The sequence below is a fragment of the Physeter macrocephalus genome, chromosome 2, assembly GCF_002837175.3.
Source record: "Physeter macrocephalus isolate SW-GA chromosome 2, ASM283717v5, whole genome shotgun sequence".
Classification (NCBI taxonomy): Eukaryota; Metazoa; Chordata; class Mammalia; order Artiodactyla; family Physeteridae; genus Physeter; species Physeter macrocephalus.
Window position 1 is genome coordinate 55,793,780 of NC_041215.1, and position 24,664 is coordinate 55,818,443.

At 36.6% G+C, this 24,664-nt stretch overlaps 1 protein-coding gene across 1 annotated transcript in view; it reads left to right on the forward strand.

Annotated features, from left to right (window-relative positions):
• The window catches only part of EPC2 (enhancer of polycomb homolog 2), a 108,381-nt gene that overhangs the window by 38,739 nt on the left and 44,978 nt on the right, over window positions 1–24,664 (forward strand). The window contains exon 2 of the mRNA XM_007117946.4: window positions 4,022–4,181. Within this exon, the coding sequence (XP_007118008.1) occupies window positions 4,022–4,181 (160 nt within the window). The remainder of the gene's footprint in view (window positions 1–4,021; window positions 4,182–24,664) is intronic.

The following is a 24,664-nucleotide window of genomic DNA, read 5'->3' on the forward strand; positions in this document are numbered from 1 at the left end:
GTCTTGGCGTGTTTCTCCTTGGGTTTATCCTGTATGGGACTCTCTACGCTTCCTGGACTTTGGTGGCTATTTCCTTTCCCATATTAGGGAAATTTTCAATTATAATCACTTGAAATATTTTCTCTGGTCCTTTCTCTCTCTCTCCCCCTTCTGGGACCCCTATAATGCGAATGTTGTTGTGTTTAATGGTGTCCCAGAGGTCTCTTAGGATGTCTTCATTTCGTTTCATTCTTTTCTCTTTATTCTGTTCCGCAGCAGTGAATTCCACCATTCTGTCTTCCAGGTCAGTTATCCGTTCTTCTACCTCAGTTCTTCTGCTATTGATTCCTTCTAGTGTAGTTTTCATTTCAGTTATTGTATTGTTCATCTCTGTTTGTTTGTTCTTTAATTCTTCTAAGTCTTTGATAAACATTGCTTCCATCTTCTCAGTCTTTGCCTCCATTCTTTTTCCAAGGTCCTGGATCATCTTCACTATCATTATTCTGAATTCTTTTTCTGGAAGGCTGCCCATCTCCACTTCATTTAGTTGGTTTTCTGGGGTTTTATCTTGTTCCTTCATCTGGTACATAGCCCTCTGCCTTTTCATCTTTTCTGTCTTTCTGTGAATGTGGTTTTTGTTCCACAGGGTGCAGGACTGTAGTTCTTCTTGCTTCTGCTGTCTGTCCTCTGAGGCATGCTTTTTTAAAGGAAAAGAAATTAGGTAGTGCTTGGTTTTTATTTATTTTTAAAAATTAGGTAACCTCACCAGTGTATGATGCAGCATGTAACAAGGAATCAGCATTACTCCTGCCAACATCTTCCCCCAATAAAATGACAAATCAAAACTGTGGTACCTACTTTGAGCCTTTTGTATGTTTGCCACTGATTATCGCTATTATATGAAACAAGGTCCTCAAGAAGACATATCATTGTTTTTTTCTGATTTTTTTGGATTGAGAGACTGATAATCTGGGGAAGGTAATGATAGCTGAGAATTTATTCTTAGAGCTAAATTTGATCTGTAGATTAAAATAGGGGAGGTGTCATGATCTGGCCTCTTAATTTCTGGCTGCATCTGTCATCTGTAGGCCGTGTTAAGAAGGGAGTCATCCATGATCTGTTTTTAAGTTTTTTCATTTGTAAAATTAATGTTAAATCTTAATCTATTAAAGATGTATTTCAAAAATTGGATAATACCTAAAAATGTTTTGTATTTAGGGCAAAGTCAAATATATATCAAAAGAATCTCTTCAAATAAAAAATGTGCTCAGTTTCCTTTTTTTTAACCTGTGTCTGTAGATTATTAGCATTACAAGAACATGGTTTTTTATCTGTCAGACTTTTCTAATAAGGATGGAATAGTCAAGGAACACTGGAATCAGAGTCCTGAAATTTGGCTGTCTTATATATCATTCCTATTTGCTAAGAGCAAGTCACTTGTTTCTTGAGTCTCATTTACAAAATGGGATAATATCTACTCCTGTGTCCCAAGATTGTAAGGAGCTAATAGACATGTGATTGTGGGTGTACTTCGAGAGCTGTAAAACATTATATAAATGCAGGGTGGCATTGCATATTGCATCACTTTTTTTTTTTTTTTTTTTTTTGCGGTACGTGGGCCTCTCACTATTGTGGCATCTCCCGTTGCGGAGCACAGGCTCCAGACATGCAGGCTCAGCGGCCATGGCTCACGGGCCCAGCCGCTCCGCAGCATGTGGGATCTTCCCGGACTGGGGCACGAACCCGTGTGCCCTGCATTGGCAGGTGGACTCTCAACCACTGCGCCACCAGGGAAGCCCACATCACTTTCTTTAACTAGGAGAGGTGAAATATCATGAAGGTAATAGGAAAGTATAGGCTTAAAATTTTAGAAATTGCCAATCTCAGTCAAGGCCTGGCTTCCTGGTTTCTTGATGCTGTTTGTTTGCATGTTTGATCCCATCACAACTTCTTAGACGACTCAAAAATTTTAGTACTAATAGATTTTAACTAAATCAATAGTAGTTTTTATATGGGGAAATGTACTTAGTGCTCCAGCTTGGGATTCTACCCTATGAAGAAAAACATATTTCTTCCTTGCGCTGAGGGTGAAGAAACTCTCAGATCTAAACCAGCACCCACCCTCATGTCCCTTTGTTCAATATTTGTCTTTTTTTTTTTTTTTTTTTTTTTTTTTTTTTAGCCGTCAATATTTGTCTTTTATTGAATGTCTCTGGGCTTTTGTCCATTTTGGATATTCTTTTTTCTCTGCCTGAGTTTTCTTCTTTTCCTCTTTTGCCTTGCTAAAAATCCCTGTTGATCCTAAAACTCTTAGTTCACATTTTACTTTCTTTGGACATCTTTATCTATCCTCCCAAAAGGGGTGGTTTGACTAATTGAAAAGAGATATGCTTGTCAAGCTCAGATCACATACTCAGGTATCTCTCTTCCACTACCTAAGTTCCTTAATGGCAAAGTCTGTCTCTCATTCACTCATAATTCTCAGGGACAGGAGTAGTATCTGGTGTCTGCCAGGTACTCTGAAATGTGTTGAAAGGATGGCTGCTGATAAATAAGTCTTAATTTATGCTTTGCAGCTTAGCCAGTACTCTCTCTCTCTTTTTTTAATTGGGGTATAGTTGTTTTACAATGTTGTGTTAGTTTCTACTGCACAACGAAGTGAAGTAGCTTTCCCTGTGCTATATAGCAGGTTCTCATTAGTTATCTATTTTATACATATTAGTTAGTGTATATATGTCAGTCGCAATCTCCCGATTCATCCCACCCCCCCGTTCCCCCCTTGGTGTCCATACATTTGTTCTCTGCACCTGTGCCTCTATTTCTGCTTTGCAGACAGTTTCATCTGTACCATTTTTCTAGATTCCACATATATGCATTAATATATGATATTTGTTTTTCTCTTTCTGACTAACTTCACTCTGTTTGACAGTCCCTAGGTCCATCCACGTCTCTACAAATGACCCAATATTGTCCCTTTTTATGGCTGAGTATATTCCATTGTATATATGTACCACATCTTCTTTATCCATTTGTCTGTCAATGGGCATTTAGTTTCCTTCCATGACCTGGCTATTGTAAATAGTGCTGCAGTGGACATTGTGGTGCATGTGTCTTTTTGAGTTATGGTTTTCTCTGGGTATATGCCAGTACTCTTTTACGTAAGGAAATAACAGAAGGCCTCTCTGATGAGATGAGACTTGAAGGAATTTCAGAAACAATCCATTTGGATATTTAGGAACCTTAAAGGAGAGGAGAAGTGTGGCTAGAATAAAGTTTGGGAGGAGAAAAGTAGGAAATAAGGTCAGAGGGGTATAAAGCCTTGTAAGTCGTTGAGTGATTTTAACCTTTAAATATGAAGGGGATCCTTTGGGGAATGACATGACCTAATTTACTACCTTCCACAAGGTAAAGGTGCTTTGTTGGGAATGGTCCATAGTGGGTCAAGGGAGAAAGTGTCCATTAAGTGGTGGAGGTAATGAAAAGTTACTAGAATCTGGGTGTATTTTATAAGAACTTTTTGTTTCACCTTTGTTAAAAAATATTTCCTACCGTGATAGTAATATAGTCTGTTGAATATAAATTTATCTTTTCTTGGAATTATTCAGAATTTTGTACTGTTGAAGTTTGAGGTATATAAATGCAGAAGATACTTAAAATCTGTGATACAAATTCTTTTCCTGTTATTTGCATGTTTTTCTGTAATCTTGTTGTTGGTGATAAACACCTTAATTAATTTAGCAAATGGGATCAATTTTCTTGTAATGTTAAATTCTTGAGATGTTAAATTCTAGTTTATGAATATTTAATCATTTTTTAAAAAATCCTCTTATTAAAATTTTAATCATCTAACGTGGTATCAGTATGAGTACAAGTATTAAGGGAGAATGATAGCAATGTTTTCTGAAGGTCTGTGGCAAAGGAACTGTTTAGAATGGATTCTTAAAGCACTGTGCAATTATTAAACAAAGTAAATTGTAAATAGAATTTTGCATTGAATTGACATCATTAAAACAACTCATGTTGCCTACTTTACATTTTCCAGGAACATCATTTACAGCGAGCTATTTCAGCACAGCAAGTGTTCAGAGAAAAAAAAGAGAGCATGGTCATTCCAGTTCCTGAGGCAGAGAGCAATGTCAACTATTACAATCGCTTGTACAAAGGAGAGTTTAAACAGCCAAAGCAGTTCATTCATATTCAGCGTAAGTTTGTTAATTCATTGTTTTCTGTTTGTAATTTAAATTTATCAACCAGTGAAAAATCCTTTCTTTTTGCCCAAAGAGATTTTAATTTTTCAGTTCATACGCACTGATTTATAGAAATGTTAAACATGAAAGAATAAAATCCCTCTATGCTTACATCCCAACTTCAAGATCATTTTGAGTTTGAATTGCATTCGGAACATTTGATAGTTATGTAGTATAAGATTTTCTATAGCACTTACAGTTTATTATACAGCCAAAAGGTGGTAGATTACCATACCCAAATACAAATTTATTTTTCAAGGCCTAGTGGCAATTATGCTGATTAGGGGCAAGTCTTCTAAAATTTTTAGAATTAGATCCTACACCTCTACCTTCATGTAGTTTTTATGGAATTCTAATTCTGCCTTCTTTGATCCTCTTATTTTTCTCCCTATTGTTACTATTTAAATGATCACCATCTCTTGCCTTAAAACTGTTTCACTGATATCCTGACTGTTCTGTTTACTATCCACCATCTCCTATCCTTACCCTCTTCTAACCTATCTTCTCCACAAGGTCCACTGGCACCAGAGTGGTCTTCCTAAAGTGTCCATCTGATCAAATCATGATCTGGCTTAAAATCCAACTGTTGTTCTTTATTCTACAATAGGAATTTTCAGCTAATTTTGCAGACAGAATGCTGTTGTCTTGGTATCTTGTCTGGCTGTGTTTTTAAAAAAAAAAAACCACCTTGAGTAGTTTGTTAAAATAGAGATTCTAGGGCTGTGCTTCAGGCCTGCCTGTATGAGAATCTCTGGTATGCAGCCTGGTAATAAATATTTTTAAAAAGTTCTCCAGGTGATTCTGAAACATCTCCAGATTCAAGGCTGACTGTAAGATCTACTATTTTTCATCAATTCTAAGATGTGCCTTTGTCATATTTGAAATGAGATTACATCTTAAATTGCTTTTCTCATGGATTAATGTCTGGTTTGTCTAAAGAGAATTTCTACTTGTTTTTGCCAGGCATCTGGGGACCAACCTGAGACCACCTTAAAGTCTTTACTTGTTTTATTTGTTTGTTTTAGGACCACACTGGTAGCTTTAGTTTTATTTGTTTGTTTTTTTAGACCACACAAGTAGGCTGTAGACCTGCTTGGAATTCAGTTCTCAGCAAGAGATTTTTTCCCCCCTCCTTCCACCTAAGGGCAAGTTGAGAAATATAGTTTGATGCTGTTCCTTTCTACATGGCTGGTTTATATCTTATGCTGAGGCTGTTGCCCTTTGGTCGTATAGCTTTATGCAGGAGTATTCTATTAAATTTATTGATAGACCCCAATAAAAAGCTTTTTTTCTTTCTTGCAGTACATAAAGTAATGGTGCATCTTATATAGATTTGACAAAATTCAGTAATAGCCAGGTTCTCTAATTCGAATACAAGGCGATTTGTGATTGGTTACCTGCTACCCCTTTAACCTCATTTCCTGTTACTCTTTCCCTCACTCTGCATCATACGGAATAACTTAACGTTATCCACATTTGCCTTGTTGTTTCACATTTCACATTTCCTTGCATATGCTATTCAAGTCTTTCCCTTTCTGTAGCTCATTTAAGACCTAACTCCCTTTTGAAGCTTACCCTGATTTGTCATTCTACCTCTCTTCTTTGCTTATCTTAGTACCTTGTACATACCTCTAACAGAGGACTCAGCATACTTTATTGCAATTGTTTGTAGCCATTCTTTCTCTCCTTTTAGACTGTGAGCTCCTTGAGGGCAGGGACTATGTTTTATTTTCCCTTTGTATCTTTAGTGTTAAATGCATGGCTTACAGATGCTCAATAAATGGCATGTTTGTTGACTGGTTCAATTGTTTTTAAATGGCTTAAAAGCCCTTAGGTGTCAAAACCATTTTCCAGAGACTTTTCCCCTAAGCATTCAAGAGAAATACACTTGCAAAAATTATTTGTGTGATTTGTTTCCACTATGTCTTTGACTTTGAGTCCCTTTAGCGTGTTGAATTTTCCTTGTCTTTGTATCAGGAACGAGATGGCTGTTCTTAATATGAATTTTAAGGATTTTTCAAGCCAACGTATCCCCTCCCCCCCCTTTTTTTGTATTTTAATAACAATGTAGCTGGACAATAGGACCATTTGTAAAAGCCATTGTAGGAAACTGGAACCAGAAATTGGATGTAACCCATCTGGGTGGGGCCCATTAGATACAATAAACATTAATCTTGTGTTGTTCTTTTCATTTCATTTTATTCTATTGATGTAATAAATGGAATAAAAATAATAGAAAATTATTTTAACTTTCATTTTTCTCTTTTAGTCTGTCAGCATATATATTTTATATAATATACTAAATTGTACTACACATACAATATTTTTCCTGCCTTTTCTACATATATTTTAAGTTCCTCAGGTTTTTATACAGTCTCCTATTGTCATTTTCAATGTGTATATAATTTTCTATCAAATTTATATTCCATTATTTGCTTACCTCTATGCCTATTATTGACCTTAAGTTTATCTGTCCTAAAATTTAAACTCGTTATTGTTGACTCTTTTTTCAAGGAAGGCTTGATATAACTTCTTTCTAAGCCCTTAAATACAAGGAATTCCAGAAAATATTGCTCTGGATTTTTCTTTTTCTTCTTTTAATGATAGATTTGAAAGAATCTCCTCCCATTTCCCTGGCTAGAAAAGCACAGTTGCCACAGTAGGGCGGCTTAGCTCAGGCCCATCACATTGCTTGCCTGGGCTTTGGCAGACACCTTTGTATTGGTCTGCCAAAGTATTGTATTGTATTGCTCTGCTCTAGTCTTTGTACCTTCCAGTCATCCACACTGCCACTATTGTGATTGGTACCCATTTAGAATTTTTCAAAGACTCACTGTTGCCTGTGGGATAAAATTTTAACATACTTGTATGGTGTTTAAGGCCCTCCTTTGTGCCTGTCCAGTCACACTTTGCTGTGTGTTCTTCCACCATGACATCAGCCTCATTGAAATGAACTGTTGGAGGTCTGTTTCCTCCACTAGACTGTAAGTTCCTCAGGAACAGAAGCTGCATCTCATTCTCCATACAGTCCTACACTACAGTCTTAGTACACCGCACCCCACCCCCCATTCCTCTAACCGTTCACACTTCCAGCTACAATAATAATGAGCTCCTTTTAGATCTCTGACTTATCTCTTATTTTTTCATGCCTCCAGGCCTTTACATAGCCCTTTACTTCTCTTCTCCTCCTTTTAAAATACAACTTGTTCTTCAAGGCTCGTCTCCAGGACTACCTTTCGGAGCCTTTTCCTGACCCCTCTAATCAGAGTTCTTGGCACTGTTTACCTCAGGCCCTCCTGTGTTGTGTGCATCGACCACCTGTAGTTGTGATTGTTTGCCCTCTGTTGCTTCACTAGGTCATAAGGCTCATTGAGAGGAGTGACTTTTTTTTTCCCTTTTAATTTTACTGCTTACTGTAGTACCTAGCATATGATTAGGTATGCAGTTAAATATTTGCCAAATAAATAAATCAGTGAATGAATGGTGAAGATATAAGCGTACACATCATGACTTTTTTGAGACATCGATCTTGTAGGACTCAAAATTATATACAGAATTAAATACAAGAATAAAATTATTGGTGTGTACAGTGAAACTGAGAGACCTGCTCTGTGGATCAGGTTAAAAATTGAGTTCACTTATTCACCAAATGTGTCATTTTAGGACAAAAAGTATCTGCCGAGAAGGAGTTAGGAGTGGAATGACTCCAGTCTTGGTGTGGATGTGAGATAAACCTGCCTATTCTTTCCTGTCCCTTTTGGTACCAGTTCGCCATAGTAACCCATATTGGTATTCTGGGGAACTTATTTAATCACAATACATTGTGGTGTTCTGACCAGGTCGAAAGCATCTTGGTGACCTATAGTCAGTTGTTGATGACCCAAGATACTCAAACTGTTCCTTATTTAAGCTAATTCTACACATTGGTCAGTTGTGTGACATACGGAAAATGCTACTTCTGTTTTACTTACTGTTATAACAAATTTACTTTGGGTACCTCAACCCAGATGTTAAAATTCTTTCATTCCTTTTGGAGTTAAAGAACTTCATTAAATTCAAGATCCAAACTTTTTTTTAAGGAAATGACTTTGTTTACATGGCAGTAAATTCTTTATTTTGACCTCCCATTACCCCTTTTACTTAATATCATATTTTACAGTATCTCAGAATTTTAGAAAGTGAAGGAACTTAAGATATTGTTTCATAAGTATTCTGTAGTTAATTTATGTCCAGTTTTGAACTCAATTAAATGCTTCTTTGAAACAGGACTCCTTTGCTTATTTTGAAATGAAGGTTCACTTCCCCTTCTCAGTGCATTACTCCTACAAACACAGATCAGTAGAATGTCTCACCTGTTTCTTGGCTGAAAGAAAGAGTTCAGGAGAAAGAATTGGTGGGGTAGCACGCCTTGTTATCTGTCAGGCAGGGAGAGGAACCCACTCAAAGGAAACTGAATTCTGCTGTTTGTGTCTGCAGCCAACATCTTAAGCCCTGGGAAGGTGCCTCTCCATGTGTGTACATTGCTGTACACCTCAGTACACTTGAAACTGACTCCTCAGTTCAGTGAAGCTGGCCATTGTCAAGTCTACAATTGGAAAAGAAGAAAAATTCCGCTTATTTAGTGTAAGGTGGACGTATGTATTCTACTAGGTTTTCAGCAAGAGTGAGACAGATGCTGATCTAACATCCAAATTTAATTTCATTATCCTTGGAATGTTTTTTGCTGTTCTCCCTATTAAACAAAAATGATGATAACTGACTTTTTGCTTTGGCAGGGCAAATATGTTTTGATTGGAAAGAGTTGGAGAAGATACCAAATGAAGAGCATTGTTTTGTTTATACAGTAAAACTTTTTGGTGGAAAGGATGCATTCTAGGAATATCATTTCTTGTAAAAATGTCACTGGATATCTATTAAGAAATCAAATTGAGCAGAAATGGCATCACACATTTAAATAAATATCAGGAAAGCCATGCCACAAGTATAGGAGTGGATTGTATCAGATTTGTGGACAACACATTCCAGGTGAAGCTAGATTCCAGGTTGAGGTGGTTAGAGGAGTGATATCAGGGGCAGTGAGCAAGGTCAGGCCCTGAGGGCAACCTGCATTCAGATTAGCTGGCTTTAAGGGTCTTCCTCTCTTCTCAAGATTGTGCTGAGCCTCCTATCCTTGGATAAAGCTGTGAGTGTGGGCAGTAGTGTTAAAATGGTAGAGCAGTATCTGGGTAACTACTAATCCAGGAAAGGATGAGGAGCCCTAAAACTTAGAAAATTACGTATTAAGTAATTCCAGATATTTGGGAAAACAAAATAATCATTTGACAGTCTGGGATAGAGAGGTGAAAGAGAAGTCTGAGTACAAGGAGCATGCCCCTTGGGCCTATATGCATTTACTTATGTCCACTATTTTAAAAAAATTACCAAGGGAATTTTTCACAGAATTAGAACAAATACTTTTTAAATGTGTGTGGAAACAGAAAAGACCCTGAATAGCCAAAACAATCTTGAGAAAGAAGAACAGAGCCGGAGGAATCATGCTGCCTGACTTCAGACTATACTACAAAGCTACAGTAATCAAAACTGTATGGTACCGGCACAAAAACACACGTAGATCAATGAAACAGGATGGAGAGCCCAGAAATAAACCCACTTGCTTATGGTCAATTAATCTATAACAAAAGAGGCAAGAATAAACAATGGAGAAAAGACAGTCTCTTCAATAAGTGGTGTTTGGAAAACTGGACAGCTACTTGTAAAAGAACGAAATTAGAACATTCTCTAACACCATATATACATATACAAAAATAAACTAAGAATGGATTAAATGTAAGACTGGATACTATAAAACTCCTAGAGGAAAAAATAGGCAGAACACTCTGACATAAATTGCAGCCATATTTTTTGGATGTGTCTCCTAAAGTAAAGGAAATAAAAGCAAAAATAAACAAATGGGACCTAATTAGACTTAAAAGCTTTTGCACAAGAAAGGAAACTACTGACAAGATGAAAAGACAACCTACTGAATGGGAGAAAATATTTGCAAATGATATGACCAATACGGGATTAATATCCAAATATATAAACAGCTCATATAACTCAACATCAAAAAACCAACCTGATTTATAAATGGGTAGAAGGGGACTTCCCTGGTGGCCCAGTGATTAAGACTCAGCGCTCCAATGCAGGGGGCACGGGTTCAGTCCTTGGCAGGGGAACTAAGATCCCACATGCTGCCTGGCGTGGCCAAAAAAACGAGGCGGGGCTGGCAGAAGAACTGAATAGACATTTTTCCAAAGAGGACATGCAGATGGGCAACAGGCACATGAAAAGATGATCAACATCACTAATCATCATGAAAATGCGATTCAAATCCACAATGAGGTATCACCTCACACCTGTCAGAATGGCTGTCATCAAAAAGAAAACAAATAACAAACGGTGAGGATGTAGAGAAAAGGGAACCCTCATACACTGTTGGTGGGAATGTAAATTGGTGCAGCCACTGCGGAGAACAGTATGGAGGTTTCTTAAAAAGCTAAAAATAGAACTACCATACGACCCAGCAATACCAATCCTGGGTGTATATCTGAAAAAAACAAAAACACTGATTTGAAAAGATACATGCACCTCAGTGTTCATAGCAGCATTATTTACAGTTGCCAAGATATAGAAGCAACCTAAGTGTCCATAAACAGATGAATGGATAAAGAAGATGTGGTATATATACACAATGAAATGCTGCTGAGCCATAAAAAAAGTTTTAGGAGCATGCTCCCAAAACCTTGTAATTAAGGGAGCCAGAATTTGAACCAGGCAGTCAGATTCCAGAATCCACGCTTTTTTTTTTCTTCTAGTTTTATTGAGATATAACTGACATACAGGACTGTGTAAGTGTAAGGTGTACAGCATAATGATTTGCCTTACACGTATTTTGAAATGATAACCAGAATAAATTAAGTTAACATCCTTCACTTCATATACAGAAAAAGAAAAAAGAATAAAAATATTTTTCCCCTGTGATGTGAACTCTTAGGATTTACTCTCTTAACAGCTTTCATATGTAACATAGAGCCATGTTAACTGTAGTCATTATGTTGTACATTACATCCCCAGAACTTACTTATCTTATAATTGGAAGTTTGTACCTTTTGACCACCTTCATCCAGTTCTCCCTCCCCCAGCCTCCCACCTCTGGTAATCACAAATCTGATCTCTCTTTCTATGAGTTTGGGGTGGGAGGTTGGAAATTTTTTTTTTTTATCTACTTCTAAGTGAGATCATACAGTATTTGCTACCTTTCTCTGTCTGACTCAATTCACTTAGTATAATGCCCTCAAGGTCCATTCATAATGCCTGTAAATGGGCAGGATTTCCTGCTTTTTAATGGCTGAATAATATTTCATTGTACCACAACTTTCGTTTGTCGATGGGCACTTAGGTTGTTTCTATGTCTTGGCTATTGTAAATAAGGCTGCTGCAAACATGGGGGTGCATGTAACCCTTCAACACAGTGTTTTCATTTCCTTTGGCTTATTCCCAGAAGTGGGGTTGCTGAATCATATTGTAGTTCTATTTTTAACTTTTTGAGGAACCTCCATACTGTTTTCCATAGTGGTTGTATCAATTTGCATTCCTACTGACAGTGCACAAGGGTTCCTTTTTCTCCACATATTTACCAGCATTTGTTATCTCTTGTCTTTCTGGTGCTGGTCATTTTAACAGGCATGCGGTGATATCTTGTGATTGTGATTTGCGTTTCCCTAATAATTAGTGAGGCTGAGCATCTTTCCATTTACCTGTTAGCCATTCATGTATCTTTGTTGGACAAATGCCTGTTCAGGTCCTTTACATATTTTTAAGTGGATTAATAGGGTTTTTTAAAAACATTTTTAGATTTACAAAAAATTGAGCAGATAGTACAGTGAATTCCCATATACTACCTCCTACACACACACACGCACACACATAATTTCCACTATTATTATCTTACATTAGTGTGGTACATTTGTTACAGTTAATGTAGTCAGTACCTTATTAACTAAAGTCCATACTCTTTGGTGTTTGTGTTGTACAGTTTTATGGATTTTTAAAAATCCATGTCATAGATCCACCATTACATTATCCTATAGGATAGTTGAATTACGATAAAAACTCCCTGTATTTTCACCTATTCATTCCTTCAGATCCCTGGCAACCAGTGATCTTTTTGCTCTCTCTGTAGTTTTTCGTTTTCCAAAATGTAATATAGGTGAAATTACACAGTACATAGGCTTTTCAGGCTGGCTTCCTTAACTTATCAGTTTGCATCTAAGATTCTTCTAATTTTTTTTTGGCTTGATAGTTTTTTTTTTTAATCATTGAATAATATTCCATTGTATCGATAATTCAGAGTTTGTTTATTCATTTACCTATTGAAGGACACCTTGGTTGCTTCCAATTTTTGGCAATTATGAAAAATGTACTCTAAGTAATAGCATGTTTTTATGTGGACATAAGTTTTTATCTCTTTTGGGTAAATATCTAGGAGTGCAATTGTTGGTTTGTACAGTAAGGCAGTGTTTAGCTTTGTAAGAAACTGCCAAACTGACTTCCAAAGTGGCTATTCCATTTTGCATTCCTACCAGCAGTGAACGAGAGCTCATGTTGCTCTGTATCCTCATCAGCTTTTGGGATTGTCAGTTTTAGAATTTTAGCCATTCTAATAGGTATGTAATGGTATCTCATTATTTTAACTTGTAATTCCCTAATAACCTAGGATGTTGAGTACCTTTTCATATCATTAATTGCAGTTTGTGTATCTTCCTTGGTGAGGTGTCTGTTGGATCTTTTACCCATTTTTTAATTGGGATCTTTGTTTTCTTACTGTTGAATTTTAAGTGTTCTGTGTATATTTTGGAGTCCTTTATCAGATATGAGTTTTTTAAATATTTTCTCCCCGTCTTTGGCTTTCTTTTCATTCTTTTAATAGTGTCCTTCATAGAGGAGACGTTTTTAATTTTAAAGAGGTCCAACTTAATTTTTTTCTTTCATGGATCTTGCTTTTGGTGGTGTTTCTGAAATCTCATCACCAAACATAAGAGCATCTAGATTTTCTCCTATGTTACTTTCTAGTAGATTTATAGGTCTGTTTTACATTTAGGTCTGTGATTCATTTTGAGTTAATTTTTGTGAAGGGTGTAAGGTCTGTGCCTAGATTCATCTTTTTTAATATGGATGTCCAGTTGTCCCAGCACTGTTTGTTGAAAAGACTATTCTTTTTCCATTGAATTGTCTTTGCTCCTTTGTCAAAGATCAGCTGAGTGTATTTGTATGGGTCTATTTCTGGACCCTCTATTCTCTTCCACTGATCTTTTTGTCTGTTTTTTGGTCAATAGCACAGTCTGAATTACTGTACCTTCATAGTAAGTCTTGAAGTCAGTCCTCTCACTTTATTCTTCTTCAGTATTCTGTTGACTATTCTGGATTTTTTTGCTTCTTCATATAAACTTGAGAATCACTTTGTCAATACCGACTGATACACAAAATGACTTGCTGGGAGTTCGATTGAGATTGCGTTGAATCTTTAGATCAAGTTGGGAAAAGCTGATGTGTTAACCAAATTGAGTCTTCCTACCCATAAACATGACTGTCTTTCCATTTATTTAATTCTTTGATATGTTTCACCAGAGTTTTGTTGTTTTCCTCATATAGAACTTTTACATATTTTGTTAGATTTGTACCTTAATGTTTCATTTTTTTGGATGCTAATATAAATGGTTTTGTGTTTTTAGTTTCAAATTCCACTTTCTCATTGCAGTATATAGGAAAGTGTTTGACTTTTGTATATTAACCTTGTATTCTGCAACCTTGCTATAATCACTTAGTTCCAGGAGTTTTTGGTCGGTTCTTTAATAGAATGTAATACATATGTACATAGACAAGCTTATCATCTGTGAACAAAGACAGTTTAATTTCTCCCTTCCCAGTCTTTATACCTTTCGTTTCCTTTTTTTTTTTTTTTTTTTTTGGTCTTACTGCATTAGATGGGACTTCTGGTACAATGTTGAAAAGCAGTGGTGAGAGGTGACATCCTTGCATTGTTTCTGATATTGGTAGGAAAGCTCTTAGTTTCACACCACTAAGTACGATGTTTGCTGTAAGTTTTTTGTAGATGTTCTTTATCAAGTTGAGGAAATTTCCCTCTATTCCTAGTTTGCTGTCAGTTTTTATCATGAATGGATGTTGGATTTTATTAAACCCTTTTTAACAAAAAAGCATTTTTTTGTTAAATGCTTTTTCTGCATTATTTCTGCATCAATAATCTAATCTTCCACCTGTGGGAACTGTAAAAGGAAGAGCAAATTAAATCCAAAGTAAACAGAAGAAAAGAAATAGGATAAGAAATGGAGCAGAAATCTACTGATACCAATAGAGTTTTGGTTTTTGGTTTGACCAGAAACCAAAATAGAGCAGAAATAATTATATCTATTGATATAATTTTGATTTTTTTCTTTGTTGATGTGGTGGATTACATTCATTGATTTTTTTTCCCAGCTTTGCATACCTGTGATAAATCTCACTTGGTCATGGAGTATAATTCTTTTTATACATTTTTAGATTCGATTTTATTGAGGATTTTTGCTTCTATGTTCATGCGAGATATTGGTCTGTAGTTTTCTTTTAATGTCTTTATCTGATTTTGGTATTAGGGAAATGCTGGCCTCATAGAATGAGTTAGGAAGAATTCCCTCTGCTTCTGTCCTCTGAAAGACATTGTAGAGAATTGATACGATTTCTTCCTTAAATGTTAGGTAAAATTCACCAGTGAGCCCATCTGTGCCTGGTGCTTTCAGTTTTGGAATATTATTAATTATTGATTCAATTTCTTTAATAGAGACAGGCCTATTCAGATTGTATATTTTTTCTTGTGTGAGTTTTGGCAGATTGTGTCTTTCAAGGAATTAGTCCAGTTCATAAAGGTTATCAAATTTGTGGGCATAGAATTGTTCATAGTATTCTTTGACCATCCTTTTAATGTCCATGGATTCGGTAGTGATGCTCCCTATTTTTAAATTTCTGATATTAGTAATTATGTTGTCTCCTTTTTTCTTAGTTAGCTTGGCTAGAGCCTTATTGATTTTACTGATCTTTTCCAAAAACCAGCTTTTGGTTTTGTTGATATTTTTCTCAATTGATTTCCTGTTTCCACTTTCACTGATTTCTGCTCTATTTCTTACTCTATTTCTTTTCTTCTGCTTACTTTGGATTTAATTTGCTCTTCCTTTTCCAGTTCCCACAGGTGGAAGATTAGATTATTGATTTTAGATCTTTCTTCTTTTCTAATATATGCATTCAATGCTTAAATTTTCTTCTAAGCACTGCTTTTTTACATCCCACAAATTTTGATGAGTTACATTTTCATTTAGTTCAAAATATTTTAAAATTTCTCTTGATATTTCATCTTTGACCATATTTATAAGTATTATAAGTATATTGTTTAATATACTGGGATTTTCCAGCTATGCTTCTCTTATTGATTGCTAGTTTAATTCCATTGTGTTGTGAGAGCAGATGTTGTATGATTTTTATTCTTTTAAATTTATTAAGGTGTTTTTTTATGTCCCAGGATGTGGTATCTTGGTCAGTGTTCCCTGTGAGCTTGAAAAGAATGTGTAATCCGTGTTGTTGGATGATGTTGTCTGTGGATGTCCATTATATCCATAATATGATTGATAGTGGTGTTGAGTTCAGCCATGTCCTTACTTCCACGTTATTTTTGTTTTGAACCCTTTTAGAGTAAGTTACAGAGGTCATGCTCTTTATCTATGAATACTTAAGTGTGTGTTTCTTAAAAACACATTCTTTTACATAACCAAAGCACAGTTATCAAAATCAGTAATTGCCACTGCAATTACCTAATCTGTTCATCTCATTTGTATTTTAATAATTGCCCCAGTAATATTCTTTATAGTGAAGGAAAACTTCAGATGATATGTTACATCCAGCCATCACATGATGGCTTTGGGCTATTCCTAAATCTTTTTGTGCATCATGCCACTGACATTTTTCAGTACAGGCCAATTATTTTGTACAGTGTTTCTCAATTTGGGTTTGCCTGTTATCTGGGATTTGATTCAGGTTAAAATGGGTGTTTTTGTTTTGTTTTTTAAATATTTATTTATTTATTTGGCTGCTCTGGGATCTTTGGTGCAGTATCTTCATTGCGGTGTGAGGGATCTTTAGTTGCGGCATGTGGGCTCTTAGTTGCAGCATGTGGGATCCCTGACCAGGGATCGAACCCAGGCCCCCTGCATAGGGAGCTCAGAGTCTTAACTGCTGGACCACCAGGGAAGTCCCTAAAATGGGGTTTTTGTTGTTTTGTTGTGGTAAAAAACACATAACAAATTTTCTCTATTAACACTTTTTAAGTATACATTACAGTATTGTTATCTACGTGCACATCATTGTACAACAGATCTCTAGAAATTTTTTAAAAATTTACTTATTTTATTTATTCATTTTTGGCTGTGTTGGGTCTTTGTTGCTGCGCGCGGGCTTTCTCTAGTTGCAGCGAGTGGGGGCTACTCTTTGTTGCGGTGCACAGGCTTCTCATTGGGGGGTGGCTTCTCTTTTTGCGGAGCACTGGCTCTAGGCATGCGGGCTTCAGCAGTTGTGGCATGCAGGCTCAGTAGTTGCGGCTCACGGGCTCCAGATTGCAGGCTCAGTAGTTGTGGCATGTGGGCTTAGTTGCTCCATGGCATGTGGGATCTTCCCGGACCAGGGATCGAACCCGTGACCCCTGCATTGGCAGGCGGATTTCTAACCACTGCACCACCAGGGAAGTTCTAGAATTTTTTATTTTGTATAACTGAAACTAACCAATTCCCTATTAACACCCTCCCCGCAGTACCTGACAACCACCGTTCTACTTTTTGTATCTGTGAATTTGTCTACTTTAAGTGGAATCCTGTGGTATTTATCTTTTTGTGACTGGCTTATTTCACTTAGCATAATGTCCTTGAAGTTCATCCATGTTGTAGCATATGACAAGATTTCCGTGTTTTTTAAGGTTGAATAATATTCCATTGTATGTATATACCACATTTAGTTTATCCATTCATCTGTTGATGGACATTTTGGTTGCTTCCATATCTTGGCAGTTGTAAATAACATTGCATTGAACATGGGTGTTCCCATATCTCTTTTGAGATCCTATTTTCAGTTCTTTTGGATATATGCACAGAAGTGTGATTGCTGGATCACATGGTAATTCTACTTTTAATATTTGAGGAAACTTAATATTTTTTCCACAGTGGCAGCACGCATTTTATCATCCTACCAACAATGCACAGGGTTCCAATTTCTCCACTTTCACCCCAAGTGTAATTTTTTGTGTTGTGTTTTATTTTAGAAGTGGCCATCCTAATGAGGGTGAGATGACATCTCATTGTAGCCTTGTGTTTCCCTACTGTTTAGTGATGTTGAGAATCTTTTCATATGCTCTTGGCTATTTGTATATCTTCTTTGGCAAATTGTCTATTCATATCCTTTAAATCGGTTATTTGGTTTTTTTGTTCTTGAGTTGTTGGAGTTCTTTATATATTCTTACATAAAGATATATGTTATACCCTTATCAGATATATGTTTTGCAAATATTTTCTCCCACTCCATATTTTCATTCTTTAGATTGTTTCCTTTGCTGTGCAGAAGTTTTAAAGTTTGATGCAGTCCCATTTGTCTATTTTTGCTTTTGTAGCCTGTGCTATTGGTGTCATATTCAAGTAATCATAGGCAAATCCAGTGTCAGGAAGTTTTCTGCCTCTGTTTTCTTCTAGGAGTTTCAAGTTGATATTTGTATATGATGTAAGATAAGTGTCCGTCTTCATATTTTGCATGTGGATTTCCAGTTTTCCCAACACCATTTGTTGAAGAGACTATCCTTTCTCCATTGTTTAGCCTTGGCACCCTTTTTGATCATTTGGTCATATACATAATGGTTTATTTCTTTGCTGTCTGTTCCATTGGTCTGTATGTCTGTCTTTATGACAGCCACACCGATTTGATTATTGCAATATGTTTTGAAGTCTAAAATGTGTATTTTAAAATGAGCTATATCTACCATAGGGCTGATTTTTGAAAAGAATATTTGGTGAAATCTTCTTTAGTTAAAGAGTCTCTTTTTGTAAAGGAAATTATTCATTGCTCTCTAATTGATGTTTGATTCGTTTGGATTTTTTCAGCTCTATTAAGATTTCTATTTTAAATCTTTCTGATATCTTCTGTATACTGAGTTTACTTCCTTGTCCATTTAATACTTTGCTAACATTAAAACAAGTCTCTTTATAAGAATACTGCTGTTTAATTTCTCAAGTTCCTGACCATTTAGTGGGCTAGAGAGATATGTTCTCTTTCTGTGACTTATTTATTAATTTTTTACACTATAGATATTAATAGAATGTGTGTTCTTACTGATATAAAATATATAACTGTAGAATTAGTTTGTACTAATTAAGCCAAGACACTATGTGAACCCAGATGTCTGAGTGAGGCTTTTTGCTCTCCTACTGTACTTGTTGAAAGATTGGTTGAGAGTAAATGAGAAAGATAAGAGGTTGGAACAGAAGAATCCGGGGATCACAGTACATAGGGATCACAGACCCAGAATATTTTCTTAAAACACAAAATTGTTTTTAGAGTCATAAAGTAACATGATTTTACTTTATCTTTAAATAGATAATGCATTTAGAATATTCCAAAATAAAAATATACAAAAACAACTTCATCCCTGTCTACCCTCTACTCCAGTCACCCTCCCCTTATAAGTAACCACTTTTATTAGTCTATCTATTCTTTTAGGGTTTTGTTACACAAATTGAAGTACATAGGAAATTATATTCTTATACCCCTTCTTACAGAAAAATTAGCACACTGTATGTACTTTTTAGCATATTTTGTGTGTGTGTGTGTGTGTGTGTGTGTGTGTGTGTGTAAGAGTATAGTCTAGAAATTATCCTATATCAGCGTGTAGAGTGTGTCCTCATGCCTTTTTACGGTGGCATAAGTAGTCCTTTGAGTTTGGGATGTGCCAGTTTATTATCCAGTTTCCTATGGAAGGAAATTTGGATTGTTTCCAGTCTTTTGTTATTACAAATAGTGCTTCAGTGAATAATTTTGAATATAAAGAATTTCATAAAGGTACGATTATATCTTTTTCTTACAGAAGTTATCAAATTGCCCTCTGTAAGGGTATACCAGTTTGTATGTCCATTAGCAAAGTATGAGAGAGCTTGTTTCCCCATATCCTGGTCAAAAGATTGCTTTTGAATTTTTTTATTTTTGCCAGGTTGGTAGGTAAGAGATGATACACCTCAGTGTATCAGTAGTAATTTTTTTTTAAATAAACTTTTGATTTTGGAAAAATTTTAGATTTACAGGAAAGTTGTGAAGGTAGTACAGAGTGTTCCTGTATACCTTTCATCCAGTTTCAGTTTCCTCTAATATTATCATCATGCATTACTGTGGCACATGTGTTGAATCTAAGAAACCATATTGGTACGTTATTATTATTACCTAAAACCCAGACTTTACTCTGATTTCTCAGTATAGTTTTAATTTGGATTTATTATTATGAATGAGGTTGAAGATCTTTTAATGTGTTTAGAATCCATTAGTATTTTTATGTCCTGAACTGTTACTTGCCCAGTTGTCTATTGAGTTGTTAGAAAACACGGGAGGAAGAATCTGAAGGAGGAGAAAAGAGAAGACTAATAAGAAAAAGCATAATTTGAGGGAGAATAAAGGGATCATTATCTTTATACACCTTTTTTTTTAATCACTGTCACACCCCCCTGGGTCCCATCTAATATTATTAGCCTCTTTCCCCTCTCTAACTATGAAAATCTCTACCCGAAAATTCAGAGTATCCACTTACCCATTCTCATGGTCTGTGGTTCCCATAGTTGTAGTCATTGTAACTGATTTTGACCAGTAATACTTTTTTTAAACATAAAAAGTGAATTCTTCAAAGTGGGAGAGGAATGTAATTTGTTGGCTAGTCTGCAGAAAGACTACGAGAATAATCCTGATTATAGTATAAACCTGGAACTCCTTTTAGAATAAATTAGTTGGTAGACGGCCTTGGATCACTATATGATCTTGTAAAAAGTGGCCTTGAACTCTTCTGCACTTCACTTTCTTTTTCTGTACATTGGGAAGAAAGTGTAAGTAAGGTCTCTAGTCAAGTCTTATAACAGTAGGAAATCTTGGAGAATCAAAGTCAGGAATTTTGACTTTATCAAGATTCATATGATCTCTTGGTACAACATTTAGAACAGCTAGATTTGGAGGTTATCAGAACCTTGGAGAGCTCCAAGCAGAGGAGGAGATGGTGCTTGGGTTGTTTCTGAACTTTGAGATATACTAGTTCATCATTAAGTATCTGGAAGTTATTTGAAGCCTGAGGATCTTAACAATACAAGAATTTTTAAAATTCATTGTATTTCACATTAGGAATAAGTAAAGTTTATAATCTTTTAAGAGTGAAGACTTGGGTTTAGGTTAGAGGTCTTCAAAATGTTGTCCAGCATCACCTGGGAACTTGTTAGAAAAACAAATTCACAAGCCACACTCCAGATCTACTGGGTCAGAAACTGGTCATCGGGCTTCCCTGGTGGCGCAGTGGTTGCGAGTCCGCCTGCCGATGCAGGGGATGCGGGTTCGTGCCCCGGTCCGGGAAGATCCCACATGCCGCGGAGCGGCTGGGCCCGTGAGCCATGGCCACTGGGCCTGCACGTCCGGAGCCGGTGCTCCGCGAAGTGAGAGGCCACAACAGTGAGAGGCCCACGTACCGCAAAAAAAAAAAAAAAAAAAAGAAAAGAAACTGGTCAGCAATCTCAGCAATCTCTTTGATTCAATCAGATGATTCTGGTGAATGCGTAAGTTTGAGAAACACTGTTTTAAAGGCTTTTATGCTACTTATGTCAAGGAGAGACTTATGAGCCTTTGTCAGATCCCTGGACTCCCTTAGAGTTAAGTATATGGGATCTTAGGAATATATTTTATTCCAACTGCTTCCTAGTTCACAGGTCTACCTGGTCAGAGCCCACTTTAGTGTCCACTGGGTTCCATTTAACTGAGATTTAGATATGCAATAGCACTGCTGATGCTAGACTTGTAAAACTCTTCAACTCTACTTTAAAAATATATATATACATTTTATATATGTGCATGCAGCTTCCGTGGGCATATGGTTTTGAATTTTTGTCCTACTATTTGAAGGTACATTGGAATCATATAGCCTCCTATCCAAACTCATTATTGATAATTTATGTCTTTTGTAGTTAAGCATATTCTCTGTCTTTTTTCCTGCTACCCTCTCTGTCTGGAATTACCTTTCACCACTTTCTCTATGCTTTACGGTGTAGTTATCTATCTTAATTTAGCTGGGAGCCTGTTACACATGTTGTACATGTTGTATAGTCAATGTTCGTTGTTACTGGGTTCAAAGGATTAATAAACATAATTTTGGAAAGTTGTATAAGAAAGGAAATGCAGAGCTTGAAGAAGAGGTAGACTAGAGAGTTTTTAAGTGAATGACACTCTTATAAGTGTTACTGTTAATACTTTCAAAGAAGAACCTTTACAAAACAAGGTGCACTAGTGCCTCTGTCTTATTTTGTTGCTTGCATCAAAGGGATTGGGGGAAAAAAGAAAGAAAGAAAAAAAAAAAGAAACAAAAAGGGATTGGATATTGGCAAATAGTGTCCAGAAGTAATAAGCATTTAGGAAATTTGAAGATGCATGAAAGTAGGAGCTTTGTATAATGTTGCTTCTTTTTTTTTTTTTAAAGAAGATGTTGGGGGTAGGAGTTTTGTTTATTTATTTATGCTGTGTTGGGTCTTGGTTTCTGTGCGAGGGCTTTCTCTAGTTGTGGCCAGCGGGGGCCACTCTTCACCGCGGTGCGCGGGCCTCACTATCGCGGCCTCTCTTGTTGCGGAACACAGGCTCCAGACGCACAGGCTCAGTAGCTGTGGCTCACGGACCTAGTTGCTCCGCGGCATGTGGGATCCTCCCAGACCAGGGCTCGAACCCGTGTCCCCTGCATTAACAGGCAGATTCTCAACCACTGCACCACAGGGAAGCCCAATGTTGCTTCTTTTTACGTTAAAAAAAATTATCATTGATGATTCATAGGTAAATGTTGGACATTTTCTAGATGTAAAATAACTTTAAGTGGGAAAGTCTTATTAGAGTTCATTCTCATTTTAATTTTAATTTTTTGTTTTTAACAAATCCTTGAGTCCCTGGTGCACTGGGTTCGCAGTATCTTCTTTTACATGCATTGTAGTCAACTGGCATTTGTTTTATTTGTAAATTAATCTTTTTTATCTTTGGTTATTAAATGTATGTAATTTATTATCTTAATCATTTAAGTCCATGGCTGAACAAAAACAGTCTTTTAATTTATTTCCCGTTGACAAAGAACTTTTTATTACAGCTATTATGATTAGAAGGGTTTAATTTAGCAACTGTGTGGTGTAGTGGGAGAAGCACTGAGCTCTGAGTCAAGACCCTGAAACCTGTGCTCAACTCACCAGAGTTCTTAACCTCAGTTTTCTGATCTGTAAGATAAGATGTTTCCAACTCTGGATCATGTAACTCTTTATTATTTGTACACTTTTTTGTTTTGTCTTGCTTTTTAATATGACCCTGGTGTACTAGGAAAAGAAAAGAAAAGGTAACAAGGAGATTTGAAAGAGAAAATTCAAAATGGATTCCAGGAATAAGGAAAAAAACTTTTTAAAAGTGAAAATTATCCAAAGTTTACTTTATGACAGTGAGATTTTTACTGTATTAAATATTGAGTAACCATTTTTTAGTTATGTAATTTTCCTCCACACCTGTTGTTTTTCCACCAACACAAGGAAAGGGAATTACATGATTAATTGAACATTGGGGTTCTGGTCTGCAACTACCCTTAGGAACTATTACTTTTTTAATTTTTTTGGCTGCAGTGGCTCTTTGTTGCTGCACGCAGACTTTCTCTAGTTGTGGCGAGCGAGGTCTGCTCTTCGTTGCGTTGCATGGACTTCTCATTATAGTGGCTTCTCTTGTTGTGGAGCACAGGCTCTGGGCACGTGGGCTTCAGTAGTTGCAGCACGTGGGCTCAGTAGTTGCGGCACACGGGCCCTAGAGCACGCAGGCTTCAGTAGTTTTGGCGCATGGGCTTAGTAGTTGTGGCTCGCGGGATCTAGAGCACAGGCTCAGTAGTTGTGGCACATGGGGTTAGTTGCTCCGTGGCACATGGGATCTTCCCGGACCAGGGATCAAACCCGTGTCCCCCGCATTGGCAGGCGGATTCTTAACCACTGCACCACCAGGGAAGTCCCGGAACTATTATTTTTTAAGATTTTTACCCTCTGTTTACTAGAGAAGAGTAACTACTGTATAATTTGGGTAAAGGTAATTGGAGTCTAGATCTCCCAGCATATTTTGTTTATTCTAGTTTTCCTCTTGACAGGTTGCACGTAGATTTAAAAAATTTTTTTACAATCTTGAGTATTCCCATTCTTCCTTTCTGTTGTTAGAACCTAGCATATTATAGACCCTTAATGATATATGTTGATCTTCAGAGAAAATAAACTCATAAGGAAAGGAATCTGAAAGCATAGTAATAAATATTGTCTCCATTCTCATGGCCTTTAGTGTCTGCAGCCTTTTCTTTGATTCCTGTTCAGAAGACAAGCAACTTTAGGTAAAAAATGTTCCCTAATAAAAATGGAGTAATTTTGATAATAAAAAAAGTTTAAAATCAGGAATTGCTGTTCTCTTGTTTATATCACTTTATCTACATGTGAAACTGTTTTAAATCTCAAAAAGAGTATTGTTTATGGTTTGTTCCTGTTTCAAATTGAAGAAAAAAATGTGTGGATGAGTGAATTTTTAGGTGAAAATTTTTTCTTTAATATGAAAGTAAACTTAATTGTTTGAGGTGTGGAAGAAGAAATATACAAGACAGGGCTTCCCTGGTGGCGCAGTGGTTGAGGGTCCGCCTGCCGATGCAGGGAACACGGCTTCATGCCCCGGTCCGGGAAGATCCCACATGCCGCGGAGCGGCTGGGCCCGTGAGCCATGGCCGCTGAGCCTGCGCGTCCGGAGCCTGTGCTCCGCAACGGGAGAGGCCACAACAGTGAGAGGCCCGCGTACCGCAAAAAAAAAAAAAAAAAAAAGAAAAGAAAGAAATATACAAGACAGATACTGACTCAGTGTAAGAAGCAGCTGTCAAACAATACATCTGTCTGCGCCTTCACTGGAAGTATTCAAGGTGGATTGGACAGCCCTTTTTTTTCTCCTTGTTAGTAACTTTATTGTGATTTTAAACAATTACTTTTTATCATAATAACTGTCTGTTGGGGTTTTGTTTGGTTGGTTGGTTTTTGAACTAAGATGGGAGGGAGAAG